The 23,556-nt window shown below is 33.2% G+C and overlaps 1 protein-coding gene and 1 long non-coding RNA gene across 4 annotated transcripts in view; one reads left to right on the top strand and one right to left on the bottom strand.

Moving 5' to 3' along the window:
• The window catches only part of LOC143903758 (uncharacterized), a 43,702-nt gene that overhangs the window by 5,863 nt on the left and 14,283 nt on the right, over window positions 1-23,556 (bottom strand). For 2 of the 3 annotated variants that reach the window (XM_077417643.1, XM_077417644.1), the window contains exons 5-7: window positions 6,082-6,281; window positions 3,054-3,166; window positions 332-524 (exon numbers count right to left, since the gene is read on the bottom strand). In XM_077417643.1, coding sequence (XP_077273769.1) covers window positions 332-524; window positions 3,054-3,166; window positions 6,082-6,281 — 506 coding nt within the window. The remainder of the gene's footprint in view (window positions 1-331; window positions 525-3,053; window positions 3,167-6,081; window positions 6,282-23,556) is intronic. The other variant, XM_077417646.1, reaches the window with a different exon arrangement.
• LOC143903847 (uncharacterized) lies at window positions 16,875-19,500 on the top strand. The gene is made up of 2 exons (XR_013258809.1): window positions 16,875-17,035; window positions 18,615-19,500. It is a non-coding gene; the product is annotated as an uncharacterized LOC143903847 (long non-coding RNA).

Genomic DNA, 23,556 nt, shown 5'->3' with positions numbered 1-23,556 from the left:
CAAATTAGTCGAAATCGCACTGCAAAATACTAACAAGATTAACTGAATGTTCAATTATATTCGGTCAATTTTAAAACATTTTTTCAAGATCTAAATCTAATTGAACAAATTTAGCATTAATGCAATAAAAAACGACTTGCATTATTTTTAATTACAAATAATTTTGAGCTTTTGCGCAATTATTAAAGTATTATATAAATGTTATTTAATGGACATTAAACTTTTAATTTTTATTCTGTAGACAAAAAATTGTGAAAAATAGGAGAGTAAATAGAAACAGCATGAATTACATATATTATCTGCTATTTTGTTATTCGTACTATTGTTTTACCATTTGCCGAAATTATCCGGCTTCTAGCGAGGTCAGACTTGTTGCCAACGACGATGACCGTATGCTCCTGAGTGTAATGTTCTTGCCACAAGTAGTTGAGTATCTCTTCAGCCACTTGGAAGCTTGTACGTGAAACGATCGAATAAACCACGATGCAGGCATGTGGCTCGTACGTCGACAAAGAGTTTTCAACCTGAAGAATTTTCCAAAAGTTTTTCTATTTGCACTTAATCACGTAAAATTATATATAGATTGATATTAAATGCTTTATAAATACAAGGAGAATTTTATTCGTAATTTTCTTTTATAAACTTACAAATAAAATATAGGTATTCATAATGTGTTCTTTTTTTATTTTTACATTATTTTCTTAGAGAATTTCTGATAATCAAATACTAGCTGCGTCACAAATAATAAAAATTGCACGAATGTGTTCTCTTTTTCTTTGTACGTTCTTTTTCTAGAGAGAATAATTACTGATAATCGAATATTAGCGGCACGAATAATAAAAGTTGTCAGTTAGATTAGTCGTTCGCATGATGTAAGATAATTTGGAACACATTTGCGATTATATTGAAGAAAATGAACATCATTATAACTTTGACAATACATTCACCAGTTCTTGACAAGGAAAGAATGAAAAAGCGAGAAGATGTATGAGGCTTTAAAGTCTGACTGAGTTAAAACTTTGACCGAATAAAACTCCGTAATCGAGAAATAGTGCGATGAGTTGCAACTGCAGACTTCGTAGGCAGGAGAACAAAATCGATGCTAAAGTGCTTTAAATGTGGAAGAATTTTCATAAGTTTAATAGTACTGCGATTGTTGATTACACACATAAAGCATCGACGATAAATTCTGTTCAGTGAATTGTGGGGAAGAACTTTAAAGTAATCTAAAACTCTTGCACGTCATTTATAATTCCCATAGTATAAGTAACGTTTCGACAATTTAATTAGCTAATTAAAAACTATCTTCGAATGTTCTTCTCAATATTGCTACTTACAATATTCGTATCGTGCGTATTCTTTGCAAAAACAGCAAATTGTGCGAATACCAGTAACTTAGCAAATTTTATAAATGCGATATTAAGTTACAATTCTCGTCGACTGCTTCTACGACTTGGTACACGAAATTCGCATTATCGCACGCTGAGCAGACCTAGTCAAGTAGTTTAACAAATCCCGTGAGTGCCGAGCGGTTCAGATTTCAGATTAAGAAAGTCGATTTAACGTAAACTGGATGTCGAAGAATCTTTCAAAATGGATTTTACTCACTTCTATGACAGCAAACTTCGCGATAAAGCTAATCCCGTTTAAAACTGAATATTGATACGTATTTATAGACGTGCGCTTATAGTTAGCTTTATAGAAGTATATTTATTGATAGCATTATGATGTAAAAAAGTAGCAATATAATAAAAATATATCAACAATAAATTTCTTTAAAAAAGTTTTAACAACTTGATATAACGCTATGTAAAGGGAACGATGATTCTTCAATATCATTTTAATCACTTAATATATGTATATATATACATGGAAATTATAACTCATGAATAAAAACATAATTTTTTGGGAAGTTTTATCTCACGTATACTTTGAATGTAAATTATCAAAGTTCGTTAATAATTTCATATTCAATTGCATGGGTCATCAACAGATTAGAAATTAACAACACTAAATTGCTCTTTGAAAGCAATTAGCGAGCACTTCTTTTGTCTCAAATTGCTTGCAACTTCTTCTATGAGTTTCTTTGAATAAAGTACAGGACTGTAGCATATTTTATATTATTCTCCATCCTTTCCGTTTTTCTGAATTCTTCGTGATAGCTTCCAGCGATATTTAGACACATTGTAATTATCGGGTAACAATTACATTGTCGCGATAATACAAGGAATAATTAAAATATCCTGTCGCGAACAGCAAAATAGCTTTCACCAATGTACATAATTATAGCAGCTTTGATTTGCACACAGATGAGTATGATAATGACGCAGAGATATTACATATCTAATCTTAAATTTAATTGTGAATTAAAGGAATAATTTCAAGGAATTGAAATTATATTATAACGAAAATTATTTAAAAAATCTGCATGTGATAAATTTTAAGTTTGAGACTAAAACCAAGAAAAGGAATCTAAAACAAAAATTACTTTGCAATTATATTTTTCCACATACATACATACTTCATTTAATATTGTCAGTTTATATATAAAATAGTACACAAATAAAATTGATAATTGAAAAAAAAAGAAATGGATAAAAAGGATGGAAATGCAAATTATAAAACATGCTCAAAATTAGCATTTACATGATATAAAAATCTTCAAATGTCTTTCTACATTCGCATTTATAAACAAATTTATCATGTCAGACGAACTATATACAACTTACCGATCCGATAAAAATATTTTATGTTACACGAAGGGAATGTCTAAAATAGCCATTAAACTATTAAGACCATAGATATAGTTTAATATACCGGTAACCAATGTTTATTCAAAATTAAAATTGTGATAAATACAATGGCGTACAAGACCCTTATAAGCTGCATAAAGCTCGCTAAATTCATGCATTATGCGTGTATCACAGGTCCTGCACTTTATTACATAACTTTATTACGTAACTTTATTACGTAATTTAATTTAATAAATTTATATATAACACAATCACTAATCATTATTGTCTGTACAATATTCCAGGAAATTTAATACTTACGCTCATTTCCACATGTGGATGGTCAATGAAGATCATTTCTGATTCCTCGCTATCTAACAAAATGGAAACGGTTTTCTCGCCGAACTCGTCGTCTGCAATACAAAGGCGAAAGTCTGTGCTAAATGTTGTTGAATATTGTTAAACTCGTAAGTATTTACGGCCTGTAAGTACTCCATCCATAAACATTACACGCTCACTCTCAATCTTCGAGCATGTGCATAAATATGTATTTAAGAGTACATTATTATTCATCGTATGGTAATTCGATATCTCTAAATTAGATATGCTTCATTAATCAATAATAGTAATTAATATTGATGTTCAAATATTTTTCTTATTCAGTTAAAATTATCTGATTACTTTTAAAATTACTTTTCATCCATCAAATCTTATCTAATTTTTCAATATATTGTAAGGTTACAACATACAGTCTCGTTTTCGATATAAAAATTTTCTAAAATATATAATTACCTAACAACAAATATTCAAAAAGAAAAAAGAAAACGTACATCACATATATCTATGCACAGAGAGCATGATGTAATTGAATATAAACTTGAACTAGCAAGCTAAATTTTAAGGAGAAATGTTAAGTTAACTCAGTGGCTAATGCAATGTACAAACTCTGTAATTTATCGTGCAAAAGTTTGGACATTAGTAACGATATCAAACTATGGTCTTACATTTATAAATGCGCGCGTTGGTCACTTCTGAGAGATCTAAATCAACGAATTATTCGCGTAATCCGAAACATAATAGATTCTTGTATTAATCAAGCAGCATTAACGTATCGAGTATTTCAAAATACTTGCACATCCCTGAATAATTAAAAACTCATCTGTTGATCAAACGCGATATATGAAAAAATATATCCTCTTTAAAATAATCAATAAAAAGAATTATTGCTAATATATAACACAAATTTAATACATTATAACATTAAAAATTTTTGTATAAGAAATATGATTAGGACATATTAAAGTTGTATTTTAGAATTTGTTACCAACTTCTATATGTAATATATAAAATAATTTTCAATAATAGGTGTCGATTTCGCAAAATACAAATCAAAACTATGTGAAAAAAATTAATAAATATTTCCGTCCATAAATAAAAATGATTTTTGAGTGGCTGATGCGCTTTTTATTTACGTGACCTTAATTAATAAATAAATTAAAAACTATGGCACATGCGGAATGATAAAAATAACAGAACAGCTATGTGTATATATGAACGCGTTGCAAAATAAATAAATGTTAAAAACCATCAGTGTTCTGTGACGCCGCAATAAAACGCTACGAAAAAATTCGCTGTTGCAGTTTCACAAGAATATTATGATTCATTGATTTTTACTTTGCTAAAAACCGAATTGAAACTTCGCGCGATATATTATAACGCTTGCATTTGTTTTTTTTACATTAAAGTCCTTTCGTTGGAATGTTCGTCATATAATCATAAAAGTCAGATCCTGACAAATTTTTGGCCATTTTGGTATATATAGTATACATATGTTAGTATATTCTGTTTCCCCCTTTATAACATCTTTACCTCGAAAAAGTATATCCATCACTACCTGTCATTTTTTCTTCCCTTTTTCCCTCCCTGTGGCATTGTGAATTGAATTCATTTATGACAGACTATTTGAGGTATTTCGAGCGTAGAATAGAAGATAGATGAACATAAGAGAGAAAACGCTGTGTTTGGCAGAAGAGGTTGTGTAAATTTACTTTAGACGAAATAGTGAATGCAATAGAATGAATGCAACTGAACACGCGATTTCTGCTAAGTAAACGTTGAATTAAAGATAAAGCTAATTCTTCATCTTGGAAAAAATGTTTTCTGATAAATTAAAAGGATTAATCTATCTTCTTTTAATTACTACAATTTTTTTTAGTATTTAGTATTTTAAAATAAATTCAAGTTCAAAAATGGAACTTTTGAATAAATTTTCTTTAGAAAAAAGAAAAAAATATATACATAGTGCTTCTAAATCCCTTGCCCAATTTTCCTCAGTAACTAGTAAACAAAATTAAAAAGAAAAGAATCAACCCCAAGGAAAAGAAAGCAAAAAATTAGAAGACTAGCAAAAGACAAGAAAAAAAGGGTGCACATTACAAACTTGCACATTGCTTCCTCATTATTACAGCTCGCTACCATTGCTCCTATTTTATTTCGCTTATAAAGCTTCTTGAGGAAGCTTTTATTTTATTTAATGTATAATTATTAGTATTTATTTTTTTGGCTTCCTCATAGAGGAAGCTTTGTGAGCAAAGGGTTCTACTTGCACACTTAAAAACTATAAAGAAGCAATGTTCAATTTCTCAATATTTGCGGAAATTAGAGCAAATTTACCGAAATTTCTATAACTCCAGAACTAATCAACCAAATCTTAACGAATTATATATGAAATAGGGGTAGAAAAGACGGAAAATTATAATAAAATTAGAAATAGATCGATATCTCCAAATTTGCGGAAATTAAAGCATAAACAAACATTTCTGCAAATTCAAAATTTTATTAAAAAAGAACCCCTTGATTATTAGCAATTTTTATTAATTCTATTATATTCTTCAGTTTCTTCTACCCCTATTTCATATATAATTCGTTAAGATTTGGTTGATTAGTTCTGGAGTTATAGAAATTTCGGTAAATTTGGCACATACATACATACATACATACATACATACACACACACATACATACAGACAGACATTTTTTAAAACTGCAATTTTTCGACGTTTTAGAACATTCTAAACACATTCAGAAAAACAAAAAAAAATTTTTTTACGAAAACAAAGCTTCCTCTATGAGGAAGTAAAAAAGAACCCTTTAAAATTATTCCAATGCGTAGCCGTACTTCTGTGACACACTACGTATGGAATTATGACAAGTGTCGTAATGTAGAATTCCATACCAAAGATGTGGAATAATAATCAATCCTTTTAATGGAAACTAATCTTAGTTCCCACACGTTTTGTTAAAGGACATGTCGCGGCATTGTTGGTCGTGCGAGGGTGCACAGACTTACCTAGACTAGCGTCGTACGTGTTGATATACTCGCTCGTCATGAATTGCGAGACCAAAGCGGTCTTTCCCACTCCGGAATCTCCCAGCAAAACAACCCTGTACTTTGAAATACTTTCCTCGCCGTCGCTCTCGCTGCTAGCGCCTTGCCCGCTGCAGCAAGAACCTTCAAATGGCGATCTCTCGCCCGATACGTTGCTGTTTCTACAAGCAGAAAGAACAAATATTGAAAATTGCGATATATTTAATATTGATATAGAAAAGTTGCATATTTATTGCATATCTTTCCTTTACGTGTCTTATATAAATTTATCAGCAAATTTTTTTTGCAAATTTATAATTGCATGTATTCTTTTGTGTGTATATATATATATACGTAAATATGTTAAATAATAATTAAAACCAGTACAAAACCAATTTTTTATTTGTGATAATTTTGCGATAATCATTGCGAGATTTTTTTTTTCAAACCTCAGAATATTTATACACGTCTCTACGTGTATTCATTAATGTTTGTTACAACACGAACATATGCAGTATGCAAATTGCAGTTGTAAGGCCGAGTTTCACAAGTGTCGGTTAACTTTTAATCTTAGATTAACTCACTCTTCGTCTCCTTCTAACGTCCCCCTTAGAAAGAGACGAAGAGTGAGTTAATCTAAGATTAAAAGTTAACCGACACTTGTGAAACTGAGCCTAAATCGTATCCATCTGTCATAAGAATACTCGATTAAATATCGCGATTTTATATATAAATTAGAGAGGAAAGAATAAATTCCTTTTCCGAAAATTTTAAGGATCATCGTGTTATTCTTTATATCCATTCTCCGGGAGTCTTCACGGTTCTTGGAGCTCCGGCGAACTTGCATTTGCCTTGACGACAGCTTCGACGACGAAAGCGTACCATGATGATGACAGAACCTCATCTAATCAACAACGTGGGACAGGAGCTGCCGCAACAATCTTATTTCTGAAAGACGCTATGTCTTTTTCAAAACTGATTTGAAGACTACAAAAATTTCTCGCGACTCTTATCTTCAAAATTGTGTGTGTGTGATACATTGAAATAACAAAGTATATATATATACTTTGCGATTTTTGCAATAATTAATGAGATAATAAAAATCAGTGAATTAGCGTGCATCTGTGTGATTTGACGAAAAGACACAGCATCACACGACAATTACGGTTGATATTCGCGCGAGGCGAATGAGGCATTGGGAAGAGAGCATATACGTCTAGCAATCACAAATAATGCGTAACGGGCTGTTTTTTGTCGCTGAATCGCGCGAAAACACGCTTATTCGCGAATCTTATTTTTTAATTATTGCAAAAATTATTTTAAAATTTTTTGATTTAGTTTAATTGTCTAGGAGAGATAATCCGCGAATTATGAGACACCTTGTATATAAAACGTATTGGCTTTCGTTATTAGACGCCGTAATATAATACGTTTGGCATAACGTCGGTTTGACCAGTCGTACGATAAATACAGTTGGCGTAAGCCACTGACGTGCGTTATTGCGTTTACGTACATAGGATGCATGTAACGTCATTGTGCGAAGTGCGAACAATACCTCAACTTCGAGTGAGCTACCGGGTTTTGGCACGCTGTAATAATTATCGCGTTTCACCCGCCTGCCCGTGTACAATATCAATCTGCTGGATTTCGGCGTCCCATAATGGTCGACAAGCTGATCCAGCTTAACTTTGATAAGTTTGCAGATTACGAATGTCAACCATAATACTCGTACAGTAATGATACACAGTTGTTTGAATCAGACTAAAATTTTAACGCGGCATTGTGTGTGCCTGTACGTGTATATATATATATATATATAATATATATATATATAGAAAATTGAATATATTTAATATATAATCGCGATATATATACACTGCGATATACTTTATAAGTGTGTATCGCTTATCGATTATGCAATCACTGTCATTAATCACCATTACTCCACATAGCAGAGTAAAACGAAATGTAGAAAACCGTGGGCTTGGTTATCGTTAAATCGCTTGCTCGTTAACGTTGCGCACATGTGTATTCCGTTCTGCACGATAACTACCGTTACGTTTAAAATCAGACAAAGGTACAAAAATAAAGCGGAGCAAATGTATCACAGTTTCCACGCTGGACTATTTTCGTTAGTATTGTACGTATGCGCTTGTCTATAAAGAAAGTACAAAAATAGAATTAAAGATGTTAGTTATCGTTAGAAAGACTCTTGCTATAGCGATATCTTGCCCTTCGTTAAATCATTTATTTGAAGACTCGCAGAAATTTATCCTTTGATAGATTCAACTAACAATAAGATGAGTAATATTCACAAGCAAATAGACAATCATTGTTTATTACGTTCTTAGAATCTGATACAATTGTATATTTTTACTGTACGCTATATATATTCGAACATATATTTGAATAAAAATTCTACACAAGTATTGAAGTATTTGCAAATATTTGCTTAATTAATTGTTGTACAACACTCGACATATATATTTACATCAAAATTGCATCTTGCTGCGATACATATCTGTATAGTAATAAACGTGCATACCTTTGAAATTACTGGGTTTCTCTGCAATACGCAAAACATCGTGAACAATGTGATCAATTCAATTACTCTCTGTGAGCAATAATTAAAAAATTCCGTTTCTTTCATACAAGATATATGTAACAAAATATAGATATTTCAAGTTTGATCGATGCAACAAATGAAAATACTTTTAATGAATTTTTTCAAAGTGAAAGATTATATGCTACTTGCAAATATGATATAAAAATAACAAATCTCGAGATTTGTGCAAATGATTTCCAAGAAGATGTGTTCCCCGCTTTATTTTCTGCGATATCCAATTACGCGATTTACATGTAGACAGATCGAAAGATATCCACCACATCTTCAGAAGCTAACGAGACAAGCTCCCTACGTCCCTTTTATTCGTCACAGATGTTATTCCGGGCAAATGGATATTGTGTAATATCTCAAAGTCGCCCTCTCTTATCGTGATTCTCTCTAATGATCCTACCATAGGATCATATGACACGCTATTTGTAAAAAAATATCACGAAATCTTCAGATAAAATATACTTAATAAAAATAGATATAATCACGAATTAAAATTAAGCTTTAAAATTAAAATAAATTTTTGCTGCATAATTTCAAAACCGTTTGCTTTAAATATTCATTATTCGCTTCATGTTGTTGCTTCATTCTTTTCACGGACGGAATAAAACTTCCCCTAAATGACGTAGATTATGTCGAAAGACAATCTGTTTCAGTATAGGAAATGTTTAAATGTTATTTCAGCGAAATGTGAAAACATGCAATCGTCTTTCTAGACATCTTCACTTCAATGCATCCTCCAATATCTTTGCAATATATCTTTTCAAGGGCACAGCTGACACTCTATCTCTTTGTAAAAAATTAATTAAGGAAGGAAATGTAATTCCTCGGAAATTGATATATTAAAATTAAAACGCTGGAATTTTAGAATAAAACCTACTTTCGCAATAACGTTTTGAAAATTGCTTTGTAATTTATTATTTATTCTTTGTGAAGGATAACGTGCCTCTTGTTATAAAAGAGAGTTTCGCAAATTTAACAAAGAACGATATATATTTCAATTATTCGCAATTCACATTAAATCAAAGTCTAATATCGCTTCGGTGAAACATGAAAGCGATGCCTTTCCCGACATTTTTACAATATACATTTCCATCGTGGCATTAACGAAGATCGTGACTGGATCCCACGGAAAAACTTGGAATATCTAATAACATCAAGAATAATGATACGAAACTTTGGATAATTGACGGAAATCAAATCTCGCAGGCAACATGTCGACGGGATCGTTTACCACAGCTGCGGCATCAACATTTCCTACAATATATTTTAAAACCACCGAGTATGCTAAATATCCTCAATTCCCTTGTCACGGGACAAATGAAAACAAAATCAATCAAAAGGAAAAATTGCGAAGAAAAAAAATGTTACGTTATCAGATTATAATGTAAACGCCACGAGATAAAATTTAATAATGTGTTACTGGTTATTAGTTTTTTTATTATTATAAAATATACTTAAATACAGAAATCGTTCTAGATTGAATGAAGTATTTTTAAATGCGAATAAATAAAAGCAAGATGCATTCATAATTAATTATACAACCGGGTTACATGAATATTTACTCTTAATTCCAATACAATCAGAAGTAACGATTTCATCACGCACGAGACGACCGTAAAATAAAATCTACCATGATTTCCCGAGTGTATTTCATTTCGATGAATCCCATTTCGCTACGCGAAACAACGAATAGTTACAATAGCGATTGTCTCCTGGACTCCGACGCAAAACAAAAGAATTCATTTTTCTATTAGCGAAGCCACCAAACAAAAATGTCAGATTTATCGAGTGACGTTGAAAGTAAGTAAAAATGATTGAAATTCTCAAATTAAATTCGACCGGCCTTGAAATTCAATTAAAAATCATTGAATGAGACGTCCATTTCGCTTACAAAATAAGTTGATGCGAATTTTTTGTTCACGCTGATTTTTATCGAATACTATTCTGACACAGAATACAAATTTACACGGTATTTAATTGTTTCAGTTGTGATTTATGCTTTCAACTATTAGGATTATCGAATTTTATTTTTCACGTTGTAATAGAAATAATATTTGGATATTGGAATGCGTAATACGATAAAAAGCAGAAATTAAACTCTTCAAAATAAATTTAGATAAAAACTATTAGGAATGAAGTTTGTGAGCGCATTCTAAACTTCGTTAAAATTTTCTATTAATTTTGAAATAATTGCTTTCTGCAGAATTCGCTACATGTTGTTACAATCATAGATCGCGTACATACAAATCTGAACAACATTCGAGCAATAATTTATCATTGGTAGCGAAACTTAATGCTGTAACTAAAGGGGCACGCGATTTAGTATATAACGGCATTTCCCAGCTAAGCTCGCTGTTCCGTAACAATGGTATGATCTAAAAAGGTTATTACTATGGAATCCCCTGGGCCGAATGGGTCATACGATCGCTAACGTCCGTGACCCGAAAAGGGTCGTGCGATTGTCGAAATCCACGGTCTCGGAAGGTTACAGGTCGTTCCACGTCAAAAAGCAAGCACGAGCCGAACTTTCATGTCACGAACAACTTGTGTATCAAAAATATACACGCACGGGACAAAAACTGCGAATTTTTTTCGGCACGGCGCTGGACAAAATGTAACGGCAAAAGCTTTTCAAAATATCAAACGATTGATCCATTTTTTTTATCGAACGGTCTTCGAGTTCTTCCGCCCGACAACGCAAAGTGCATGATACGTGATTCGCGCGTTCGCGCGCGATAACAAATTATTTAAAAAATTGTATTCTCACGGACGTAGTCGAGCCCATGTTATACGTTCAACAAAAATAATAAGGCATTTATGAAAACGCGTTATGCGTAATTCAAGATGTAGATGGTAAAGAACATTGTTTCAACGTTTCTATTTTCTCTGGCGAAAAAAAGAGGAGCGTACCTTTGAGAATTCCATCATAACGCGGAAATGTTCATGCTCGGATTACAAATTGATTGTGCGCTCTCTACGCGTGTCGGATTAACTTCTTTTGATACATTATCCTTAATACGAACCAACTGTGAAAAATTTCTGCTCATTGTTGTTTTGTGTAAATACTATTAATTTTCATCTGTCTAAGGGACAAAGAAATGCGTAATGACATATTATTAAGTAAGTAGGAAGTAATTAATTATGTAAAAGATCCTCGCCGTTTGATATACGTCCTTAAAACAACCAGCGCCGTATTATCGGGCTGTTTTCTCATACAAGAAACGAGTATGGCTTTCAGTAGTTGCCGTAGGCGTCAAATTAATTATGACTTCTATAGGCATTGGCCACGCTCTCGATGCACTCCATGCACTGCATAACCTTTGACCCGCGGCTTGCATTAAGAGTTTTCGAGTATAAACCCGTATTTCAGCCAAGAACAATTTGCCATGGTAGCTGCATGCTATGCTTGGCACTCATGTAGAAGATATGTGTGCTGGAACATATTGACAGAGAGAGAGAGAGAGAGAGAGAGAGAGAGAGAGAGAGAGAGAGAGAGAGAGAGAGAGAGAGAGAGAGGGAGGGAGAGAGGGAGAGAGAGAGAGAGAGAGAGAGAGAGAGAGAGAGAGAGAGAGGGAGGGAGGGAGGGAGGGAGGGAGAGAGAGAAAGAGAACGAAGGAAAAGAAGAAAACAAGCACAAATATTTACCTCGTCTATTTAGAGAGGCGTGGAATCGCATCGGCAAGAACGGAAAATCTGTGCGATATTTTAAGCTTAGAAATGGAACGGAAGGAGCAGTTGCTAAAAAAAATTTCTTAAATTTCATTAATCCTGGTTATAGAAAAATCCTATTTACGTAAATAAATTTTATCTGGAGTATTTCACAAAATTTTAGCTTTATTTTCTCAATTTAAAAAAAATTAACTTACAATAATTAAAAGCTGATTTATATAAAATTTTGAATCTTTCATTGGAGACAGATCTTTTGTACCATGGTATCTTTTTGATAAAAAAAATATGCGCTCGAGATAAAGATATAAACTGCAAATATTCTCTCGTAAAATAAATATGTAAATAAATTATTCGGCTTGCATTTAAAAAAAATATGCTTCAAATATATTTGTGCATAAATTATTGCGGAATAATTAAGTTTGAATTATTAAATTTCCTTTTTTATTCAGCTAAAGCTATAAAGTTCTTTGAAAAAATATAAAAAGGAATTCCCTGGCATTCAAACGAAGGATTGATGAACGATTTCGACACGAAAGGCAGGTTAATAATAAACGATTTGGACGAGTAGAAGAATTTTCCGTGGAAGCGACTATAATAAAAATGTCTTTTAACGCTTTTTCAGTTAAAAATATTTCTTTTCCGCTTGCACATTTCGCACATACGTATACAACGAGCAAGCCAGCCGGTGCAATAAAACAGAGCTTACAACGAGCACCAACAATGTCGTAACTATTTTGAGAGTCGCACTAGCGATGTTACTCGCTTCGTTGTGAAGTTGGTGATGTTCACGAATCAAAAAAATTGTTTAAAATAATATTAAACAAAGTGGTAACAAAGAGCGAATTAAAATATCTTTAATTATCTTTGCGCACCGAAGAAGTTACAAAATATCGATGTGCTTTTTTTGAAAAATTTTGTCTGAAGCTACAACAGAATAACGGAAATATTGAAATTAGTAAATATGGAAATTAGAAAACAGCGAGAATGTAACAGAATTTCTAACAGAATTTCTGACCTTTAATAATACAGTTCTTGGAAAAAAAAATGAGGTTTGTCTTTCCTTGGAAACAGTTTTAAGAATACATTAACTGAGAGTTTATATTACAACTTCTCAATACTAATTACATTTTTTTTATAATACAAATAAGTCTGTATTTATCTATTTTCAGTGCTAAATTGTAAGATAACACATTGCTATATGGCGAGATAAGTCGAACAATTTATCATAGTGTTACTTGCAAATTTCGAGAGAAAATTCACAGTTAAATCTTAACGCGTCAAAAAATAATGGCTTGAATAATTATATTTGTCGACATTAGCCAACCACGGACGACCTCGAAACTCGTCGTCTGCGTCGTAGCGTTCTTTTGGACGAAATCCACAACGGATTCACTAAGTTAGAATCTCAGGATCTATCTGAGTCATCAATGACAATCGTCAGACGTGATGAGAAAATCAACGAAAAACGCGACGCTGAGTCATTCTTTCTTGGGAAAGAAGAAGGCTGATTATTAAATCTTAAATGGATGATGACTATTATTTCAGGAAGCCGTCTTAGAGTTCAATAATTCGTTAGAAATAGAAAATTGGGTAATAGAAATAATTACTGGGCAAATATCCAAGTTTTCCCGAACAAGAAAAAAAGAAGACGCGAGTCCGACTATTGATTCACCGGTGCCGAGAAAGCTGCGAACACGCGGTATGAATCAGTCTCCGGTTTGAGAAACGATTCTCACTCTCATTCGATAAAACGTACATTTCGCGCGAACAATAAGATTTCGTTCGAAAAAATTCAGTTATCGCCAAACGAACTATTTAAGATAATATTAAAAATTATTCTGCTTCTTCAAAAAGTCAAGTTTACCACAAAATGATAAAAACTTCGCAAAGTGTAAATTTATCATAATCGCATATTTCTCTTTTGCAGATTAAAAATTAAAAAAAAACTCTCTTTGTTAGAAACTGAACTTGACACTTTTCTTCGAGACATAATAATGCGTCGTTTTTGCAAAAAGAAAGATTTTCTTGAATAAAACATCATTCGCCGAGAACTTGGAGCGAACTTCGTCGAGAGTGTTTATAAGTCCGTCGAAATATGCGACAGGTATTCTCTTCGCAGCCGATAAAAGCACGCGGATAAAACTGTGAAGAAGAAAAGCAGTTTGTCATCGTCTCGGTGATGTTTATAGATATAATTTTTCGGAAAACCACTCGTTGCACGATATCTGCATCTGCATGCCGTTCAATTTTAAGCGCACCGAAACCGCCACCGTGTGAATAGAACATCTCACGGCTGTGAAAGCATTAGATCCGCAAACTCCGCGGGCGCAGTTTAATTCCCGTGGATTTGCCACAGTAATGGCCGTTTAGCACGCTGCCTTGCATTCCGTCGACCGACGACGCCGTCACATTTCGCCATTATTCAATGCAGCAGCATGGCTTATCCGCGAGCTTTCCTTTTGCGAAAAGCGTAACAACGCAGCGGCAAGTGTACGTTTGTTTATCGAAGTGATTCTTGCATACATCATATATGTGATACTAGCTTTTATAGCGTGTGCTTATACGCTCTTTTAAAGGTCTTCTAGTCTTTTATTTAAAAAAATATATTAAAATCTGTTATAGAAGAAGAATAGAAATTCTATTGGAAACGTTAAAGTTTAGAACTTTTCAACTTTCGTTGCAAAATTAACGCAAATAAGGCAAATTAATTAAATTTATTTAAAAACGTGTCTCTTTAAATTGTTTTAAACACATACAAAATTTATATTATAAAATAAATATGTCAATTCTAAAAACGTGATTAAAAATTATTAGATAGTACTAAATTATCGTTGCTAAATACAAAATGATCCATCTCTCTTACACACACACATTAGAGAATATCTATTGTTTAATGTTTAATAATTTCCTAAGATAACAATAATTTACGTACTTCATTAAATATTAGAGAGAAAAATACGAGATCATTTGCGTAATATGCTACCCCGAGCTTGATCCAAATTTCGACGAGGATTTTCTACGACGCAACACGTCGGCCTTCTATAGAAATCTACCCAATTTCTTGTGTGAGATTTCCTATTATGGGACAAGCGTAACCTTTCTCATGTTCCTTATTTATTGGTTGATTACTTTTACACAAAATGTTCCCCACGATATTTCCGTAACAATACAACGACTCCTAGCAACAGGACAGGGACTGTGTATTGACGATTTCACGAGGGAGCAAGCAAATCCTGGGCCGTACAAAAATAGACTGAGGTTTGTTGGCTTCAAATTGCAGCTTTGAACAGCTGAATTTAAGAATTCTCCGTTTCTGATATCTGGCTGACAATATATTGTTGCTACAACACATTATCTATCTTTTTCTTATTTTTGACATAAAAAATATTATTTATATTATATTATCAAGATATATATATATATACTATTATCGCAAAAGTATTTCAAGTGCTATGCGTATAAATTTTCATAAAAAGATTCGAGAATTTATTTTAATCTAACAAAAGATGTTATAAAATAATTTTAAAGCTTTTTGTGTTGTATAAAAATCCTCCTCTAGAATTATCCTATACAAGTTTACTATACCCATATCATGAAATGTGAAATATTGTATTATTCATTAATTATCGTGTATATCGTATAAAATTTATTATCATTCAAAAACCCGTTTTAATGTTTTATACTGGAAAACTGTTCATTTATTTGTTTTATTCGACCATTACGTTAATTATCAAAAATTGCGTTGGAGAATTGTGCAAAGAAAGAAAAAACGGAAAACTGCATAGTTTATAAGATACTCGAATAAATATGGATCAGGGTGAATGACTTATAAAAGAGAAATGAGGAATGAATAAAACTGCGTGCACATTAGCGTGATTCATATTTCGAACGGTCGCAGACGCCGCCGTACAGCTATCCCGTATTCTATTAGTAGCAGTAATGTCGATATGCATAATATATATGTTAGAATGGTACAGCAGAAAATGAAAATACAGAGAATGCATTACGAATCAAAATAAACACGCTAATAAGAATTGTCATTTAAAATACATTTTTATTTGTACATCTTATAGATTATTCATAATTATCCAGTAAGATAGATATAGAGACTATCGCGAATTGTTTTGACAAGATTTCACTTGCAATTTCACGTGCGGATAGCAATTATGTGAAATTAATTATGCAAAATGATGGCGACAAAAAGTTCAACAGATCGAGTTAGACGTGTCTCTTTATTTTTCTTCGATTACGTATTCTTGTCATATGTTATCGCTTTGGACGACGAATTCCATTTCGCGATTATTATTTCTGAAAACTCTGACGTGTAAGTGACCGACCGTCCGCGGCGCATCGTCGTCACAAAACGGGAAGAGCATTGACTCAGCATCGCATCTGCATTTCACACCACCACCGGCCGAGATTCCACGAATATTTTGCATCGTAATTTTTCACGTTTCCCCCGCTGCTTCAGCTCTCGCCACGTGATCATAGACTTTCCCTCTCCGCCACATCGTGCTACCAGTTTAGAATAACTCGAAGCTCCGAGCTTACGTTCTCACCACTCGCAATTTCGATCTCGGGTGATTCGCGTCATTGTCCCCGTGAGCCCGATCAAAGGCATCGAAAGCACCGTCATGGAAGTTGCCAAAGGTAATTTCGACGGACTGGAGTTTGTGCATTTGCCTTGAAGTGTCTTATTCAAATTGTTACAGCTGCGCTCAATTACTTCTCATCCAGTTTGCACTCTTATGCACTTTCAATTTGAAATATCTTCTGCGCTTCGTACTTAACATAGTTTAACTTTCGTAGAATTGAAATTAATGATTTTGTACTATCGAATCAAACGGATTTTCTAATTCACAATGGCATCTAATTCACAGAAGAAAAGTAACGTTGTATTAATGGCAATAACAGTAATCTAATTGAAAATAATCTTGTTAATTCAATAACAGTATTAATGAAACACAAATAACATTTTACTAACCCGGGAATAATTACTTGGGGTAATTTACACCATAGTAGCGAAAAAATAAAACTCAGTTACAAGTTCTTTACTGATCGAAAATTTAAACCTGTTTTTCTATTTCTCCTTACTCTTTTTTAAGAAAATATTAACTAAATCTATACATATGATGATCTCAAATACTAATAAATTGTAGAACAATCAACAATATGCAATTAATAATAGTGACTTTTAATTAGAGTCTTTTAAAGAGCACCTCCTGTGATGACCATTTACGCAAAAAAAATTAGGTAACTTTCCTGGGTTAAAATAAGGGCATGACGTATTTCATTAATATTTCATTAACAAGATTATTTTCAATTAGTTGCTGTTGCTAACATTATTTTTTTCCGTACATGCAATTTTAAGTTTATGCATAAAGATGAAGAAAATCGTAATCTCGGGTAATCAATGTAGCTTTCTTTGCCATACACAAATATATACCTATAGTAAAATTACGTATTTTATTTTTGTCTAAATAATTTTTGAATAGAATCTACCGCATTGTTTTAGCGTTGTTGTACTGTAATAGTTATTCATAATACGTCAAATTATTGGTAGCTATTTACAACACAACAGTTAGCCACATCTGATACGTTTATTTAACTAATGTTTATTTATTATAACATTTATTTCTAGAAATTCCCATTATTATTTGAAATTCATAACAGGTTATATTCTGTCTTCTCTCTCATTTCAACATAATATTAACTAAATTATTAACTTCAATCGAGATTAATTAAATGCGTTAATTGCAATGTGCTAAATATAGTATGTACACGGAGAGAATTTTCTCTTAAAAATTTACCCTGAAATCTCATGGTAGTTGCGGGACAACATGTACCACCAAGAATTTTATGCGAGCTATTCTGATTAATATCCACCATAATAAAAAATATTAATATCTATTACATTAAAATATAAAATATGTTTTTATTAATTTTATCTACTAAAATATATCTAGGAAATTTCAATAATTTTTCAAAATTTACCAATCTGATTGGTAATTTTTATCACGTTGTTTGTAAAATGTCGTTTGTATATTTTAAAAATTCCTTGGTTGCCATTTGCCAAGTTGTCCCAAGTTTGTAGTAAATTTAAGGGTAAAATATAACAAAAAATTCTCTCCGTGTAATAAACAAAATCGACCTCTCTCCAACACGAATTATTTAAAAATCTCTTTGAAGTTCGCAAAATCCAATCTACAAGAGTAATATGTTTTTTCAGTAAACGACTCGAGCAGCAGCCTCGTCGAGCAATCGATGAACGTAACATCGGCGACGAAATCCGTCTCGACATCGAAATCTGTGCAGAGCGTCCAGACAAAATCAGTCATGGAGTCGTCGACCTCAGTTAAATCCGTCACTGCCTCCTCTACCAGATCTCAACAATCGATGGAGTACGAGGAGTCGGTCGAGTACAGCGATTAGTGCCATTAAAGTAATGTGAATCCCTCTAATTAAAAAAAAAGACATCGACAAACGGGAAGAAAAATGTAACGGATTTCGGCTCGATTTGATTCGTCGTGTGTTCAAGGATTCATTCTCGGGCAAAAAGTAAACGTATCGTTTTGACGTCGCTTGATTCATCCAATTTCTCCTGCGGCAAGAAGGAATATTCGCATACCAAAAACGGCGGATTATTCGCAATGGTGAGCCTCAGTGGAGGATTAACGACGAAATTCCGGGTGCTGTTCTCCAATTCGACCTCGGGAATCAGGGTCGATGATCATGCGGGGATGAGAAAGTCGAACTGACGGGTCAAGGCGTCCACCCGACGGGATTGCGCACCGAAATAACGTGACCGCACCGCATGCACGCAGTCGCGCTATGCAATGATACGACGAGAAGAAATACGACGAGTCAGAAGAGACGGATGGAGCGGAAGAAATTGAAAACGTGCGCGCGAAGGAACGCTCGCAAATCTCTGGCCCTTATCCAATCGATGCGGTTCGCCGCCAAGTAGCAAACCCGCGCACCTTCCCTTCTTCTTCCGAGAATTTTCCCTAACCGGCCCACCGCCGCTCTCTACTCGAGTACGCAGATCGTTCACGGTCGCGTCTCGGCACCTCACTCGTTTATCTTTGTACAATAAAATTTGTAAGGCAATGATACACCGCGTTTGTTCATTAACCCTTTTCTCATTTTAATTACAGAATTTAAAAGTAACTCTCCAACCCCCCCCCCCCATTCGTGTAAGGCATAAATCAAAGACAAGGCATAAATTGCTCCAATTATTTCAGTGCGTATAGGCGTGAAATTTGTCTCTAAAATATGTATGTGCATACGTTTTAAATAAATTACTTGACGTAAATTAATTAATTAACGTAAAAAATATGAACTTAGCGCAAATTTTAAAAATGATCTTTAAACTTGAATTAATCGTTTCATCATGCATCAGTATGTAATTCAAGACTAATAGCAAAAAAATTAGAAAAATGATGACATTCGTCGAGTACCATGTATTGTTATAAGAAGAAAATAATCAAACATATTTAAATCTTTAAATTAATACACATGAAAATTGAAATGCACACTGCGTCAGAATTCTATACCGGTAACATTTTGCCATAAATGCAATAAAGCGTCTTGCAACATCAGCCAGCGATGCTAATGTTGAAAAAATTCCAGAAAAAAATCATCGTGAACAACTTTTACCTCATGTACCTCATGTACAGAATAACTAGAGTATCATAATTCTCATATCACTTCTCCATCTCATCGTACAATACTAAACTATAAGCTGGCACAGCTGCGCCTACGGCTTGACAGCAGGAGAAAGTACCGTGTTGACCAAGGAAATACGATTTAAGAGAAAAACGGATATCGATGATAGCACGGCGAACGAGGGCGAGCGATAAAGAAAAGTCGCCGGGTAAGTCCGCAGGGACACACACCCTCTATATAAGATTAAAAAAAGAAAAAGCTTCCAGTGCTCTGCGGGATGTACAATAAGCGGTGGTGAAAGTTTTGGAGCTGCGCAAACAATAAGTTCAACGTAACGTAACGTCTTCAGAATTCACAACAAGTAACTGCCTCGCATTGAACTGGGAGGGGGGGGGGAAGGGGATTGAGATCTTGACACGACGAACAGGGAATTTCAATATCCTGTCGCTCAGGCAAATAGAGCAAACATATACTTGTGAAGATATGGGATTTCACGGGGCGTTTCTGCATTTGCGGAGCACGAATCGAATGATCCGCAGGAAACATTTGCTTCTATGTCCTGTGAGTGAATTCCACGTTTTTCGCGATTAATATATCATCTTAAAAGTCCATACAAACTGCAAGAAAAGTGACATCTCTTCGATCATTTAATATTTATCGCATAGATGAATATTTTACACGTGATTTTAACTTCATGAATCTATGATTATATATTGGTCTACATGGTTATTCCAGCTAAAAATTATTGCTTTAAATATTTAATATTAATAAAGAATTTTTTTTAGTCTTCTCGACATATATTTATTCAATTTATACCATAACTTATATATATATATATATGAAACATGAGTCGTCAAATGCAAGTTATTATACAGGAAATGCCTACAAAAAAGATTCTCCAATATATATGTATAGGTATATACATACATATGTATATATATTTAAATATATCATATATAAATATATGTACATATATAACTTGAATCAAATCTATCTTCTCTCTTTCTTAATACACTCAATCATAAAAGCGTGACGCAGATTTAACCGAGATGAATCGCTTACGGGAATCCTCGCAAAAGCAGGTCACATACATCATCGAGGCACATACAATCTTCCAATATCCGTTCAGAAGTCCTGCGTGATGGAAAGAAATAGAAAGTGAATCGTCCGTGACTCGCCTTATTCCACGCGAGAGGTCATCTTTTACGTGACCAAATATTTGGATGACAGAAACGACAGATGTCATTTGAGAAGCTCGACACTTGCCTTAAGTTAATGCGTATAAAATATTCTCTGTAAGAATAGATCTTCGCGCCTGGGATATCTTAGCTAATTTCGTCGTAAGCTAGCTTCCACGGATTTCGAAATCCAATAAAGTTGTATCTAAATAGCGAATATGTACTCAAAAAATACTTCTTTTTCTGACTATATTGCAATTTTTTCCAATATTTACAATTATTTATTCACAGCATAATAAAACACACAAATAAAACATTGCGAGATAATTTTGTATACTTTGAACCTCGAAGGAAATCCGATGACAAGATATCTATCACCTGTTCTCGAATGCATGCATATATATATATAGTCAATCCGTCACAATACATCATAGCTGAACAAGATTGTTAGACGGGTATACGTAATAGAGACAAGATACATCAATTAAAGAAACATCCAATGAAGATGAGATCGATTTTTCCAGAATATCCAATAGCTTTGAAGCTTTCGTTCAAAATTGATTTCGTTAAAAATTTATCGATCCGAGAAGAAACACGAGAGTTAAGTAAGAATTTCGCTAATTGCAAATAGAACAATAACGCTCACTAACCTTATCCTTGTAAAAGCCATTTATCGAAGAACCGTTATCGCACTTTACTTGTAGCTTTATCGGCGTGCCGAAATGTTGCTGTACAATAAATATCCGCCCCAATGTGTACGTTTCTCTTATCGTGGGAATCAAGGGCGGATTACATTTCTTTCGGATATTTACGCCACATTATTTAGCGTAACTTTATTGGAATGCTGGATTCCGTAACTGAAAATCTAGATTTCTATCCTCCAATAAGAAATGTACGTGATATCAGCAAGGGCAGCTAAAATTCTGGAATAGTGAACCACAATCGTGTTTCTTATCATAAATTTTTAAAATATGATTTAGGAAATTTTTTTATGCTAATTTTTTGTGATAATAAAATATATATAAATTCTTAAATATAGTCCTTCTAGAGTTTTTGGAAGACTATTTTATGGTGATACCATTTATCACGTTAGATCTTTTTTCTGCATGCACATCAATATATAAAATGATATAAAACTGATACTGCCAGTCGAGAAGTAAAAGTATCTACATATATAAATCAATACACTCCGCTTTTCTCGGCAGCAGCTTTTAGCAACTTTACTTCGTCATCAATACCGTATGTTATCTATCGACCAACTCTCTATATTCGTGTAACCGATATGATGAATCGCGTACATTCATGCCTGATACGCCGGTGTAAATATAACCTGTGTAAAAATTTCAGGCGAAATTTTATATGCAAATGATTTATAACCAATTAAGTAAAATTTCTATTCTTCGACAATATGACAAATAGGCTCAACACTTTTAATTTTATATTACTTAAAAGACATTAAAGTTATATTATTACAAAATTTATTATTAATTCGTCATTATAACGAATGTAATAGAAAATTTATTTTCGTCACTGTTACTATCATTCTTTTAATTGCTTTATTTCACAAACAAGGTCAACTTTAAGTGATAAAAGACACGTGATAGGGGAAAGTTAACCCGAGAGATATCTCCTAGGAGGGATCACATCCTACATATTTTAAGCATCCAATGCGTCTTATGAAAAAAAACTACGGTCTTCGAGATTCTAAATTCCCGAGTAACATATTTATATTGTCACAGTGCCCGGCACGCATAAAAAGGTTTTCTCAATTCATATAGAAACGAGTTTGCGACCTTTTCAGTTGCATCTTATTTATGAGAGTTATTCCGTTGCCAATGCGATTCGCAAATAAAAATAATCTAGCAATAGACTAGACTCTACGTGCAATTTTCGCGTAACTTGGTAAAGCGGTCCGCTCTTGAACTCGCAACTCGCTTCGTTTCATTTACTAAATGGGGAGACATTAAAATTTGAGTGCCGGAGATTTATTATGAGAAACGTCGGTAATGATACTCGGGAAATAAGAAGCAAATTGATATGCGCACTTTAAGTGGAGTGATTAAAGTTAAATCGAATAAAAAGTTTATCGCAGAAGCAGCAATATGTTTATTTATTCTACTTCGCAAATTAAGTTCGTTAAAATTCTTATAGCGATGCATATGATTCATGGCGGAAACGCGTAAATTGATACTTCATTATAAAACTATTTTTATAAAATTTATATCAGAGTAATAAATTAATATTAACACAGAAACTTTTCGTTAATAAGTATTAATATAATTAACATTCTGCGGTTTCAGAAATAAAAGAATTACAATATAATTA

This window comes from Temnothorax americanus, unplaced genomic scaffold, assembly GCF_048541705.1.
Source record: "Temnothorax americanus isolate GAGA-0224 unplaced genomic scaffold, ASM4854170v1 Scaffold5, whole genome shotgun sequence".
NCBI lineage: Eukaryota > Metazoa > Arthropoda > Insecta > Hymenoptera > Formicidae > Temnothorax > Temnothorax americanus.
This window is presented reverse-complemented; position numbering and strand designations above follow the sequence as displayed.